Source organism: Thermobia domestica, chromosome 2 (genome assembly GCF_964235325.1).
Source record: "Thermobia domestica chromosome 2, izTheDome1.hap1.1, whole genome shotgun sequence".
NCBI lineage: Eukaryota > Metazoa > Arthropoda > Insecta > Zygentoma > Lepismatidae > Thermobia > Thermobia domestica.
The window spans coordinates 358357973-358374014 of record NC_137455.1 but is presented as its reverse complement, the minus strand read 5'-3'; the positions used below and the strand labels follow the sequence as shown (position 1 = coordinate 358374014).

At 37.3% G+C, this 16042-nt stretch overlaps 1 protein-coding gene across 1 annotated transcript in view; it reads left to right on the top strand.

The window, feature by feature from the left end:
- LOC145679885 (protein lifeguard 3-like) overlaps positions 1–16042 on the top strand; it is an 85264-nt gene that overhangs the window by 37247 nt on the left and 31975 nt on the right. The window contains exon 4 of the mRNA XM_081750401.1: positions 7231–7321. Coding sequence (XP_081606527.1) covers positions 7231–7321 — 91 coding nt within the window. The remainder of the gene's footprint in view (positions 1–7230; positions 7322–16042) is intronic.

Below are 16042 nucleotides of genomic sequence, written 5' to 3'. Positions count from 1 at the left end.
TTCCCGATAGCGCGGATCACTGTTCATTCACATCTGCGGACTCCCTTGCAATACTATCTAAAATTTCAAATTGTGTTAAAAACATACTAATTAGAATTACGACCGGCAACAAAAAGATCAAGAAATATAATGCAATAAGTAATTTATTCTAAAGAACATGATTGTTTCCTAGTGAACGAAATTTCAATTCAAAATTTAGCAACTTTCAAGACCGAAATTGATTTTTGAAAAGGAAATCCACTTGAGAAACAACTTTCGCAAATTAGGGGGTCACTAACGTGAGGAATGAAAATCTTTGTGTTTTTCCATAACTGCATTGAACTAGGGAACAATTTTTGTCACCATCAATCTTAGGTCCGATTCCACACTAAGACGGTTTCGCTTTCAAGTTTCAATACTGCAAATATCTGCTCACATAAGTAAGTGGAAAGGAAAGGCATCAAATGTTGCAATGCCTTTTTAGACAATTCTTCATACTCAAAGCGCACACGCAAATAAATTTGAGTCAAACGTTACTCGCAGTGGCGGATCTAGGTACATATTTTGGGAGGAGTTTCTCATCTTTTCTTTTTTTCTTTTTTTTAAAAGAAATCCCAGGATTGGTGGAAGGTTTGATGTTTATAAGCATAGGAATGACAAACATTTACTTCTTTTTCTTTTTTAAAAATCTGAAATTGATGATATGGTGGTAACTTTCCGCCACTTGAAGATGAAATCCATTAAATTCCTAGGCATCGTACAGTTAATGTATTACTGCTTTTCAGAAAGTGCCCTAACAAAGAAGGAATTTCTCTCACTTGAAGTAGTCCTACATAACGGTTGACCAGCTTCAGGACAGAAATTTAGTGAAGTAGGACAACATTTAAATCTACAAATGTAGGAATAATTTCTAATTGCTTTTTTTTAAGTAACTGAAAAAATACTTCTTGCATAACAGCTGTGAGTTCTATTTTACTAAAACACATTTCACTTTTTAGGCATCGCGGATCTGGCTAGGTCCCACGAACCCCCCACGGGTCCACGGACCCCACTTTGAGAACAACTGGATTAGATTGATTATAGTACGACTACTTTCGTTTGAATATTCCAGCATATAAAACACTGACGACCAAGTTGTTTGCATTATACGGCCATAACTCTTGTTTCAATTTTGAGGAACCAATTTGGGAATAGGGATGCGCACGAGACGAGTCGAGACAGGATTTTCCTGACAAAATTCGAGTCGAGACACGACTCTTCGAATAGAAAAATATACATTTTTCGAGTCGAGACATCTGTTTTACAGCACATTTTCGAGACGAGACAGTTACAAATGTTGTCTCGTGCGCATCCCTATTTGGGAACACTTTTGCATTTGTGATAGGGAAACAAAACGGAAGTGTTAACTCATGCAACAGTAAAAAAAAAAAAAAAAAAAAAAAAAAAAAAAAAAAAAAAAAAAAAATCTTACAGTTTAACGTCTCACTATTATACCATTTAGACTAAGGGAGACTATGATTAAAGCAAATGAATTGTTATGAAAGAATTAGTGGAATGAGAAAGTGGAAGGAAATGGAAATAGCCCTAGAAAATCCAAGAACACTATGTTGTCTACCACAATCTCACTTGTTCGGGGATCGAACCAAGGATCTCACTCACTAAAGGTAAGCGCTCTACCACTTTTTAAAAGTTAACTGATTCACCGAACAAGTAGCAGTAACGTAATTTCCTTATTTTACTATATTTTTTTACTTCACTGTACACTTTTCTCTACACTCTACACTTTTCTCTGTTCACTCTACACTTTTCCAGTAACTTTCTTAAGAACAGAGACACGAACACAGAAACATCGAGGACAGTTAAAATTTCAAAGGCTCTCTCGTAGGGTAATCGAACCCGGGACCCCGTACACCAAAGGCGCACGTGCTAGCCACTAGACCAGCGTGGAGGGCACCACTGAGGCATCGTGCCCCTATCTCATGCAACAGTGTTTGGGGTTTCCGCGGATTTTGGAAAAGAAATTGCAATTTTGGTTTCCCGAAAACTTATAGAAGAAATTAAAGAATGGGAATCAAAGTTTTAAAATAAGCAGAAAAAAAAATCAGTTAGCTCACAAATTATAAGAAATAGAAAAAAATATGATCAAGTGCAATCTTGTTCCTCATGAAAAGGTTACATGTAATCACACATAGCGAGTATTAGAGCGAGCATGTTGAAACCGGAAGTGGACGGGGCACCAGAGACCCTAAAATGGAGTCTACTATGAATTACTAAAGAACAAGAACTGGTTCCTCCGTACATCGCCATATTTATTTATTATATTTATTTTTTTAACATTTAGGATTTAGGATTTTACATTTTTGAGCTTTCGGCATTGAAGGCCATTTAGCTTCTTACGTACATGAGGGATGGCGTCCCTCGGCGAGCACACTATCCGGGGTAAGGGAAGGAAGGAAGTGGCCTGGGACCTAGAAGTTAGGTACAACCCGGGCATTTTCTTGGTGTGAATGAGGAAAAACCAGGAAAACCTTATTCAGGATGGCTGGTCTGATAAAGCTTTTCCACTTTTTCCACCGAGTGCCTACATCGGGAATCGAACCCGGGACTGCTCGCACCGAAAGCGAGAGCGTTAACGGCTATGCTAAGCGGGGCCACTATTTTTTTAACGTTTTTGTTTATTTATTTGTTTTTGTTTATTTTTTATTGTTGAGAGTGCAACGTGAGAACAAAAAACTCTGAATTCTTCTCCTTATTCAGAGCCTCACCTCTGGTTTCCAGTAAATTCTCAAGCAAACGCTGTGTCACTCATCGCACATTTTGTTTTTCAAATCTATATAGACTTTTATAGTCATGCACATCAGAGTCTCTTCGAAGTTTGTACTTACACATCCATAAATTTAGCCATTTCAACCCAGTCTAACAGACTGTGAGACAAGTGAACTAGGTACTGAGGTGGTTCACAATATTTGGAGATTAACCTCAGCTAGTGGAGATTATACTCAACTTTATGCATACAAAAAGTGAGAAATCACAGTTTGATTAATCAGTTCCGAGCATTTAGTCACGCACCTGAGATTAAACTCAAATGACGTCACGTTGTCTCGCTTTTTATGCATACAACCTTGAGATTAATCTTGAGCAAAGAGTAGGATCTCGCTTTTATGCATATCACCCAAAGTGATTTCAATTCATTTCACTATTCAATTTCACTCTATTGAATTAGGATAAAGGTGGTTAAATTCGACAAATAGACTGACATAGTACCATCGTCATTTCCTCTCCGTTACCATGGCGATCGCCATATTCCTTTTTATACAGTTCGTGAAGCGAAAGATTTATTGTGAAGTATATAATAAACAAGAAAACTGCAAACTTATATACAGTTTAAAATATTCTAAAGACGAGGTAAAGTATGGAGTATTTCTTTAGAAAATTTATAAATAAAATCCAACACTTCAGAAAGAAAGAGTGACGTCTAAGAAACTTATCAGTGTTTCTTTCATAGAGTGACCAGGCGGATTACACCCTTCAGAGTTCGAGATTTAATCCCTCGAGGAAATTGTTAAAGCCTAAAATTCGTACTTTCCAAACTAAGAGTGAACAATTTGTATGTAAATTCTCAAATCTGTAAACACCATATACTATACACTTGTGTTTCGATCCGATATAGTTATTTCGTTTGTTCGTTTCGTTATATGGTTAGCATAAGCGTCTTTGATGTGGGAGACCCCGGTTCGAGTCCCGGCAAGAGTTCATGATTTTTGGATCCTTCGTTAAGCTGTAAGTCCTATAAGCTCAGTGCTGAATGGAAGGCTGAACTCTAATTAAGCCAGTTTGTATTCATTTCATTGGCAAGTTTCCTCTACCACGTTCTTTACGAGAAAAAGGAAAAAATAATTTCATTTGATCTGATTTACTTAAATAGCAATAGGTTGTTTGGATTTGAGTCTAGAGTGCATATTAGCAGGATTGTTTCAGATTTTTTTTCTGGCACAACCCTCCGATATAAGTGGTTTCGCATTTTTTATTGATATACGAGGAGAACTTAAAAATAACCAGAATCGTAGTCCTGCGCTTCGTGTACTTGTAGCACGACGCTGCGCCGCTACAACGCTCTGGGAGGACCTTTCCTGAGTCAATATGCCAAGTGGCGCCAACCAACAATGACGCGTGTGGTTTCTCTGGCAGTTCTTTGTGTGTGTGTATTGCACTGCAAAGATACGAAAAAAGGCAGATTCTTACGAATAACGTGTGGCTGTAAAGTTTTTTTTTTGTTTACTCGGCAAGAATGTAGCAGAAACTATTGTGATTATGTAAACAGCTTACAAAGAACATGCTCTCAGTAAAATGCAAATGTATGAATGTTTTGTTCGGTTTAAAATTGGCAAAATGACCATTGAAGATCAGTCCCGTTCCGGCCGTCCTTCAAGTGCACGAATCGAGGACAACATCGCCAAATACATTATCTCATCAGGAACTTCGACGCAGAACAATCGACCAACTAGAGGTCTTATCCGGGTTATCATGGAGCTCCATTCAGCGCACGACGATTTGGGAATGCGAAGAGTGGCTACTAAATTTGTGCCTAGATTTCTCACCGAAGAGCAAAAGGATCATTGCGTGGAGTCCTGTCGTGCAGTGAAGGGCGCAGTCACACGCGCGCCCTATTCCTCAGATTTGGCTTCAGGGAACGTCTTTCTGTTTGGTAGGGTGAAGAGGAACTTGTAAGGCAAGCGTTTTGCCGATGTCGACGAAGTTAAACGCAATGTCATGACGGCATTAGAAGGAATCAAAGAGGCCGTATTTGCAAGGTGCTTCCAACAATGGAGTGAACGTTTGGATATGTGCATTAGTGCTAATGAAGAACACTTTGAGGGTGAATAAAACTGTATTTAAAAAATGAAGTTTATGCTTTTTGTCAGGAATTTCCGGTTATTTTTGGGCCCCCCTCGTATTATTGTAATATTGGTTAAATTGTAAATAAATCTCAAACTGGGAAAGGAGGGGTATTGTCTTTCTCATGGAATCTCAAACGACGCACCTGGAGGCTACGTAACTGATACTGAGGAAATTCGTGAGCGATTTTTGTGCGTAAGTACACTCGTAAACACAAGTACAGAAACCATTGTAGGTGCCAATTTCTCAATATTCTAACCCGAAGTGATATATATATATATATATATATATATATATATATATATATATATATATATATATATATATATATATATATATATATATATATATATATATATATCTTCTTTGAAACTATTTTCGTCAAAAACTACTAGACTACTTGTTTTCGTGTATTTCACAATCTATGGATCAAAGATGTAGCAATCAATCTTCTCGAAAAATTATTAAAGTTTGCTATTCTGCTATGTATTAAACAAAAATTTTTGTTCACTATTTGAAAAATATAATAACCTTCCTATATTTAATAATTTAACCGATAGTGCTGTTTGAAAATAAACATTGCACAGCGAGTTGGCAACACCGCATTACCTACAGTGCCTTTTGATAGCTTCTATAGCAGGAATGCAAATAAGCAACCAACTTCTACTGGCCCAAGAAAAAAAGCTACTAACCTACATCCCACAATATAAATCATTTACTTACCTTCTGTATGATATTACAGTAAATACTCGCCCGTACAGTCCAGGGGAGTGACCGAGTGGTTATTTGCATCCCTGTTCTATAGTGTGTGTGTGCAATATTATTAACATTTCTTATAGCTTGCTTCAATACGTTTAAATTTATTTGAATTCATCTGAAACTCTTTGTATTCTGTGGTTTTATTTTTCTCAACTCTTTACTATGCCATACCTTCATTATTTCTACTCATTAACAGTTAAAACTTCTGATAAATAACACCTTTAGAAGGGCTGTCTAAATCTATTGTAATATGACTGAAGCGATTTGGTAAAGGGCAAATAATATTTTATTAATTTTGACATCAGTATTTTGTAAACTTTCATATTTTAAATGCAAATAAAACTCAATTCCCAATCTGGTGCTGTTAGGTCGTTCACACGTGTAAAGAAATTAAGGAAGTCTCGCAACAATTCAAAACTATGTCTAGATAAAACATTCTTTTAATACGAAATATAACTTACGTTATGTAGCAATGTGTTAAGGCAATAAGAAACACTTCCTACTTCAAGTTATGAGGTAATTCTAGAAATGTAATTGTAACCGGAAGAAATGACGCTACCAAAAACTAGGAAGAAAAGGTAGGTGGACAAAAAGAGTAGTGAACTCGAGAGAGTTTTGAAGTGACCATCAGAGAAGAAGGATCAACCTCTCAAAATCTGGGGGAGTACATGCTGATTACAAATTGATAACACAATTTTATTATTCGACTTCGTTACCAAATTCATTCAATTCATAAGCTAACTTCAAAATTCAATATGGCAGTTGTTATTGATTTTGACATAAGGCCACAGAACCAGTTTGGGTAATTACCTGATCTGATATCTCTATTTTTATTTATGCAATTAAAACTATCCATCTTAACAAATTAATCGCTCTACCTAAAAATAAGTGGTTAAGTTTTGTTATGAGTATGCATCTTAAATTGCCCCATGTTAACATGGTTATTAATACATGAGCTATGTGTGGATATAAATTGTGTATGTCGACGTCTGGATCTCGGTCCGATATGTTGGCATATGTTACTATTTTCAGAATATGCAAAACTCATTTTACATTTGGGAATCATTCCTGGTGATTTTCCATAAAAGGTGAAATTAATGTTAATACTGGGGCTTTTGTTTTTCAAGTGTGCCGCTGGTGGTGCTGCTGTCGATGTGTATTTTCCCGTACCTTCCTGGAAAGAGGAGAGATAAGTTGCTTTGGCCGAGATCTTTCAATAGTTGAATGTGGACAGGGTTGCCACATTGACAGGTTTCGCTGTTCACTGTCTTGTTAGCCATTCTAAGTATCCTACGATTTTCACTCGCCAAGACCAAACGACTGAATGACAAATTGACAACACAGCTGAGACCATTCATTTCTTTCCCCAAAGCAAAAGGAAGATTTCGTTCGTAAGAGGGCGGCAAGGGTGGGGCCGAAGTATGTTTCACATATTTTCCGAGGGCACACTTGAAATAGAAAGCCTCTATTGGCAATGAAACATGTTCTCTTATATATATATATATATATATATATATATATATATATATATATATATATATATATAAAATATTGTTTAAGGTTTCTTGATCTTAGCCCTTCATGTTTATATTTCAGAGTTTTGTTTACTATACTTTATTTTGTCTTGGCATGCTGCGAGAGTACCAGAAAAAAATATCCGATCAACTTTATCCTGCTCTTCTTACTTGTAAGTTCTGTAGTTCTTAAATAGAGTTATAAAGTTGATCTTATAATAGGGACTGTAACATTAATATTTAATTTTCCTAATTTACTTCAATTAACTTGACTTTAATTATGTAGTTAGCAACTCTATTATAGTTTTCCATAGAAATTATAGTTTTCAGAATGAGTGATTATGTGCAAATTGATTTTCTCGCTAACGTGCTTCAGTGTTCTTAGGCTATTTGCTATTGTTTGTGATTTCTGTAGACTAGCTTGTATTTGCTATACTAGTGAATCTAGTATAATAATTAAGGAATAAATTTGTTCTTGAGAACACCTAAAGATGTAAAGAAATAGGATTATTGTGGAAGTTGTTCGATTTATTTACCTCCTTAATTAGTTGTTGTCCCCCTTTAAGCAGTGAATCGTCAATGTGAGAAAGGAGTGGAGCTGAGGGGACACCTTCATTTATCATTTGTTAGATCAGCCAATCAGAGCCAGATTAAGGAGGGCTTAGGAGGGCTATAGCCCCCGGGTCTTCAAGTGGACAGGGGCCTCCACTCTGATCAAACTCTCAACTAGCTATCTAAAATGAATCATGAAGTTATCATCATCATCATAAAATAAAATATAACCCAAAAAATGAAACATATTCCCTTAACTTCCCTATTGTACTTTCACAGAAATGTATTATTTGATGTCAGCAGGAGGCACATATTTTTTCTAGCCCCGGGTCTCCAGTTAATCCAGCCCAGTCAACCATTCATCCAAATATTTTTTGCCTGCCATCTCGGCCGCGAATATCGCCGCCGCACTAGGATGTGCCTGGTGGGAATCTTCGAGGTAGATGATCTTTTCCTTAGACTGAGGTAGACTGCATCATCCAATCTTGCTTGCGTGTTAGTTCAGTGTCTTAATTTTTGAATACAAACTATTTATTTTATGAAAAAAGTTTAAAAGAAAGAAAAAAATATAATACATTTTAAAAAATCCTCATCATTTTTTTTACTTGTTTGAGTTGGTGAAGGTTATACAAGTATTTTTGTTAATTCATGTGCTTTTGTCCATGTATGGCCGCCCGAAGGGAAGGGCAGTGTGGGACCCGAGCCTCCCCCCCGTGGCTCACGAAAATGTATTAAATTTCTTAAGATTTTCTTAATACAAATAAAATATACCGAACGTAATATGGCAATGTACGTAATATACGGTGAGTATCTATCTATGAAATTGCTAGTAAGCAGCGCTAGTTCTCGGCATGAATGCTCGGGTGTACTGCTCCTACAACTGCACATAATTTTCATTGTATAATGTTTCATATTCAATCTTATATGGCAACCTCCAATCCAGGTTCACCCTCTTATAAAAACCCAAATTGGGCGTGAATGAACCATATACTAGTATAGAGAATGTGGAAAAGACAAATGTCATGATTCCTGCAATATAATCAAGGCCGGATTTAGGCATGGTCCACTTGAGCCCAGGGCCAGGGTGTCAAATTTTGAGGGGCGGCATTTTTTTCTAAATAAACGATAAAGCTATTGGAAATATATATTTCAACAACGACTCAATAAAATAAGCGAAAGCCATCTTTTTATAATGGCCACGGCTACGATAATATTGTAGGGTATTAGTCGTAGCAAATATTGCCATAAGTCAGTTGGCTATTTTGGTGGTTTGATCAGTTGACGGTGGATCTGCTGAAGAGGGCGGCAGTAGGCAGCTCGACACTCGTACTTTCGCAAATTGCCGTGAAAGTGCTGAAGAAATGTCACTATCGCAACTTAACTGATTTCTCATATCGAAAAATCTTCAGGACTTATATCCTAACATAAGTATTTGTCTTAAAGTGTTTTTATGTACACCAGCAACTAATTGTGCGGTGAAAAGATCATTTTCCACACTGTCAAGAATTAAAAAAAAAAAATCAGATCTACTCTTTCTTAGAAGGGACTGGTTCATCTAGCTATTTTAGCCATCGAAAATGACCTGACTGTTAAACTTGATTTTAATGACGTTACTAATGATTTTGCCAATGTTAATGCAAGACGTAAATAGTTTTGATACACAAAAGTTTCAGAAACGTCATTTGGTAAATTTTTAGGTACAATAATATAGTACTCAGATTGTTTTATATGTTGCCGTCCTTTACACCATGTAGGCAGAAGCCAGATAAGTTTTAATGAATTTACTCCAAATGCTGGACTGATATAGGAATTAAAATATATTACATAAAATGAGTATTATGAAATTAGAACAATAATAACTAGTAATAGTAATAATTAGTAATAGTAATAATTATAATTTAATAGCAAACGTAAAAGCAATACTTTAAGAAGTGGATCCAAGACAGTAGAAGTATTGGGGAGCGATGGGATTGGTGTGGTTAGGGGCGTCAATTTTGTTAGGGTCCATGGACTCAAAACATGGAAATCCGGCCCTGAATGTGATGTGTTGTAATTAAAGAAAAGAGTGTCGATAGTGTGATTGCTGAATACAATTGTCCGAGTAGTGTTAATGGCCTGTCTCCTTTAATTAGAAACAAAGTTACTATATTGTTAGCCTGGCTTTCTCTAGTTCAAAATGAGTATGGAGATTGTAGCTAAAGAGAGAAGACCAGACCAAACTTAGAGAAATATCTGAAATTTCTCTTATGAACATGCCCATAAAAGTTAGGCAAAATTGTGTACAATGAAAACTAAAACTAATTTGAACAGTGTCCAATGAGGTTGATGTTTAATTTAGAAAGAGGCTTTGCGTTCATATCAGATCAATTTATTGAACATAGTATTATATGTTCTTAGATTGGAAGTGTTTAAATATCTGAAAGATTGTGTAGGATAAAAGAAAGGAACTTTGGCCAAATAGAATGCCATACCTTGAGTACTCTTGCATCCCTGTTGTCAAGAGTCCTTCTCTGAAGTTCCGTCTCGGTTATTGTAAAATGTCCTTGGAAGTATCAAACTTGGCAACCGAAATACTTAATGACAAGAATCGTTCACGAAACTTCTGAGCACTTTTCAAACTTAAGTAAAGTATTCTGTCTCTTCGCTTCAAAGGTAATACTATATCGAAAACATGATATATTTGTCTATGTACGGTTCGCGGCTCTCTACGTTTACTGATCCGTCGCGATTCTCATTTACACTCTACTAACTCCCAGACTCTACTACCTCTCCCATTTCCAAGGAAACAATTTTATGTAGCCGAAAACATGAGATTGCTGATTTCAGAGGAACTTCGAAACAACAATGGCCTCAGCCAGCACTTGGAAACTCTTGAGAAAACTCAGTTGAGAAAGAACATTCTGCTGACCAAAAATCCTTAAAATCTCAAGACAATTTTCCGGATAATTTAAATTTTGTCAACCTAAGAAATTTCTGGAAAAGATGAATACAAAGATTCTTACAACATTACAAACATTTGCTGATACAATTCTGGAATTAATATGGTGATTTAATAGTAGTTATCTAACAGTTATATAATGGTCTCATTATGCAAATTCACTTAACGTAATATTACTAGCTTGCAGTGTCTGGTTTCATAACAAAGACTATAATTCGTGAACAATGTAAACCATTCTCATGTTACTATTTCTTTCTAAACTTTGTCGAGTAATATGATTTAATAAACACAAGTGATTATGTAAATAAAATTAAGATGAATTACTTTTAATATATAATGTATCGTAGCGTTACCAAGAACTAAACCCAAGCACCATAACAATATTTACTGCCAGATAAGTGAAAGACATCCGAAACTTACGGAATCACATGTTATTGCTGAAAACAAATGATGTGAAACGAAAGTAAAATCTACTGGAATGAGAGAGCATTGGATCACTTCATACCTCAGTAGCACCTCACAATTTACCCAATGTCATTTGAGGAGTAATTTCGTGTTGGGATCTCCTCAACGCCATCGAAGAGGAAATCAACAAAGAATTTGCTAACACACATTAATGAAGTAGCTCAAATCAAAAGTAAGAAGCCTGGAGATCTTTTAAAATTAGTTCCTAATTCTTACTTTCAGTATATCTATGCTCCTGGAATTCGTGAAGTCTGGATATTGACGTTTAAAAGTACGGCATTACATTCTAAGTCTTTTTCGCTGCTTTAAATGCTAATAATTGTGGCAATTTATCCTGCGGTGCGACGAATCCTACTTGGGCCAGTAAGTGGTTCCCTAGCATCGTGATTTAAGCGTCGGATTTGTAATTCTCAGGTCCGTGTTTTAATTTCTTTTATCTTTATTTCTACAATCCAACTGGTTGTCATTGTTAATTATTTCCTTCAGTTACTTGTATTCAGCTTGTTGTTATTCCTAATGCAATAAATAAAAAGCGGGCATAATCAGCCAGCCACCATTTGACATTAATTTGTTTTCGCAATTCAAGTTTATTGTACGAAAAATTTAAGATTGTATACCCCTATGATAAGAATTATTAATAGTGACAATGATGAACTGAAACTTCAAGATCGAATATTCATTATTTAAAATGATTTCATTCGTATACAACCAACTACAGAGTCCGCCAGAAAAATGTATACTCTCTTTGACAATTGTTCTGAAATTTAAGTATGTTGTAGTATGGTTTTTGCCCAACAGATGTCGGCAATATCAATTGTTTTCAGTTAAAAATTATGTTGTAGTACGGTTTTCCGCTCAACAGATGTCGGTACTGTCAGCACGGTTAGTGGGATAAGAAAATGGCAGGAGCACGCTTGACGTTCGAGCAGCGTAAGTACTTTTTAAGTGTTTTATCAGGTTTGGGAATGCCATTGAAGTGCAGCGTCAGCGGAGAGGGGAGTTTGGTTGAACACATTGTTTACATTTGTTGACAAGTTTGAGGCGAATGGAACGATTTGCGATATTCACAAAGGAAGATCGGGAAGAACGCCTACAACAACAAGTCTTGCTTCGTCGGCTTTCGTGTTGGAAAAGTTTGAAACGTCATCACAGAAGTTTGCTACGCAATGTGCAGGGGAGGTGTATGACGAATTTTGAAAAAGGCTAAGTGGAAATATTACATTCCGCGATTACTGCATGTCATTAATGATGATGATCCCGATCGTCGATTGCAATTTTGTTAATGGTATCAGCAAATGGTATCTAACGATGGAAGTTTGTGGCGAAGGTAGTGTGGTCCGATGAGGCCCAGTTTAAACTAAATGGAACAGTCAATCGACATATCTGTGTTTACTGGGCACCGAAAAATCCACACATCCATGTTGATAAGGCAGTCAATCTACCAGGTGTATGTGCGCTTTATAGAGACGGAAGAGGTCTTCTACCAACAGGACGGGGCCCCACTCCACTACCACCTACAAGTACAAGCTTTCCTTGATAATCTGCAGGGACATTGGATTGGATGAAGAGGGTCCATTGAGTTCCCTTACCGTTCGCTAGATCTTACCCCCATGGACTTCTTCTTGTGGGGAACTGTGAAAGATGAAGTGTATCGAAGTAAGCTGAGCATGCTCGAAAACCTTCTCCAGAAGATTACAGACACATGTGTATTGGTCTGCATTGATACATTCAGAACCGCTCGTCGTTGTGTTAGGTGTTTGGCCGCCAACGGCCAACATTTTGAAAATCTAATGTAAACATATGCTTACTTGTAGGTTTGTAACACCGTATCCTCGATTTAGGCTAGTATGGTGGAAACTATGGTTACCAGTCTGTCCCTGGCTTTCATGTCAACCTTCATTTACGGTGTTTGCTGCCTGTTTGTAATTGAAAATCTAGTCCGCCTTTCATGTATTGTTACCGTAGAGGAAGCGAAAAGGAACGTTCTTCAATGAAGGATGTTATGTTTTGAAAGGGTCTAGATTAGACAGGTGGTGAGGCAGCAAATGGGCAGAAGCAAGTGTTGCAAATCAGTTTTGTTGGGAAGGATTTAGCTCGTTGCTCCGTCAGCGTGAGTGGTAGCTTTGCATCCACGCATATTTTGACCTAAATGAAGTAGAATTTATCACATCACTTTTAGTGTTCGTAGTGAGTACATGTTTTAAATACGAGGTCTCAGTCATTACATGAACAAATCGAAACGCTTTCGCAATTTTGCCGCGCAACAAAGAAATGAGGGTAGGCGTCCTACAATGCTCCAAGTGCTGAGTGAAGTTGTGAATGACACTGGAGCACGCGTTCGCTCAGTGTGCGACCGACAAGTTTGAATATAGAGGAGTTAATTTCCCATAATCATCAATGGAGCGAAAGTGACGCGCAACATATGCTTCCTCAGTGTGGTGCCAGTCTTAGTAACTATAAGAATTATTTCTGTTGGAATAAACATATTATTGGATATTTAATAGGTATGTATGATAAATTGCAACGTGACATGTACTATACATCTTAGCCTAGATGATGTATCCTAATGTAGATTTAGATGTAGATTTGCCTTAGAGCCGTAAACTCAATGTATGTAGGCCTATTTACACTTATAATGAATATATGATGGTACTGGACTGGTTAAATTAATGTATACACACTTTAAATTAGAATATGTCCAATATTATAAAAAATATTAATAGTACAAAGGGAAACGTTACAATACAAACATAGTTCCTTCATGCTATTACAATAACTGCAAAGTATTGGCCTCGAAACACTTTTGAGCACTATGTTCTACTTTCCCGGTGACATCGTCTTAGTATCTACAGTGATTGCTTTATGCAGTTACATTAGTTTGTTACGCAGTTTCAATTTCGTGGCGCAGTTTCATTACTTTGACTGTTGCTTCTTACTGCATAGAACGTAGTCTACACTATGTTCGTGACGGTCCTTCACAAGTAAAATCTAGAAGGGTTAGATCAGGCAAAAGCGAGGGTACTCAATCGGATCTGTTCGTCCTATTCAACGTTTCGGTATAGTGTTATCCAAGCAGGTGAAAAGTGGTTAATACAAAATGGATCGTCACCAAACAAATCCCTAAGGGATGTTAAAAATGTATCCAGGATCTAAAAGTAAGCCTGGCTTGTAACCCTACTTTGGAAAAAGAACGCTCAAAGATTGAGTCCCATTGATGGTAGCCTATCCATCACTGTTCCTTTCTTTTCAAACTTATCATGCAATATGTCACCTTAGGCATGTTGGCGGTTCAGAGTTCAATATTACTGCTTCCATTGTCGTTGCACTTGACAGGCATTCTCGAATTTCCAATATCATTTCAGAATGTTTTCTCGCTACTCGAATGAAGCCGTATTTGTGTTATCGCTTCATTTTCTAGACTGACTGCATTGTATCGTATATCATATCGCATCAATTAACACTACCATCATATACTAGTGTTGCTAAACGACGTACAACTTGTTTTTAGAGGTTATATACAGCGGATGGAAAAAATATGGAAACACCTGAAAAATTGCTCATTGCCTATGTTAATAGCAAGTACAAGCAACTTTGTCATGCAGAACAGCCTGCAGTCTCGGGAAAGGGAGAAATACAGGTTACTTATGGTTTTCAAAGGGATGTTGTACCATTCTTCCGCCAAAGCAGATGCAAGTTGTTATAGAGACGACAGTGGTTGCTAGCGGACTCGCATCTTGGTCTTCAAAACTGACCACAAGGACTCAATGATATTAAGACCAGGCGATTGTGGAGACCATGACAGATGTGACAGTTCATTGTCATGCTCATCAAATCAGTCCTGGACGATGTGAGCTGTATGAACTTGTCATCTTGAAATACATCATTACCATCTGGGAACAAAGTTTGCACCATGGGATGCAACTGGTCACTCAAAATGGTTACGTAGTCCTTGGCAGTGACATATCCGTACAGGGTGAGTATGGGTCCGAGAGAATACCAGAATATGGCTGCCCAAGTCATCTGTGAACCACAGTCTTGCTTCACTCTTGGTAACAATCAGTCTGTATCGTACTCATGTGCTGGCGTTCTCCACAAGTAAACACGGTCAGCAGTGACAAACAATATAAAGAAAGACTCATCCGACCAGATGACAGCCTTCCATTGTTCCATTGTCCTGTTTCTACAGGTATTGCACTCCTGTCTCCGTATAGTTGCACGGTCAACAGTCGCGAGTAGTTAGGGAATTACAGATCTGCCATAAATACCTTGCTTGTGGAGTTCTCTTCTGACTATTTTAACGCTAATAGGGTTTGTAAGCATTGTATTGAGCTCAGCTGTGACTTTTGGCGCCGTGGTGATCTTCTACTTGGTCACAATCCTACCCAATGTACTACATCTGTCTCTGTTACACAACACACTTGCGTTCACGCTGGTGCTTCGCTGATGCGGTTTTTCCTGAACACGTGAAGGCATTCATGATCTTCGAGACTGTGCCTCTTTGATGCACCAAACATTTCCGCTACATTCGTCACAGAAGCTCCCACTATACTCGCACCGACAATTTGCCCTCTTTGAAACTTTCAGCACAGACATGATACACGATAGCCTGCAAGAACCGGTCGTTGAACTGTAATTGGCCCATCTGTTCGATTGGCCAAGTTGTATATCTTACAAGACGTGCCGGTGACCACAGCGACACCTACCATTCAGACACAAATCGTGTTTGAAATGGCTACTTCTTATATACCAGGTCTTTCCATATTTTTGCCCATCCCTTGTAGGCCTACATAAAAGAGCCCAATAGTTACAGTTGCTTTAATAGACTTCATTTATTGTTTTGGAAATGGATGGAACATTTAAATATATTAGTAATATATTTAATGATGTACTGGTAAAAATGTATTTGTGGAGTAATATTGCTAGTACTAACCTTTTTTCC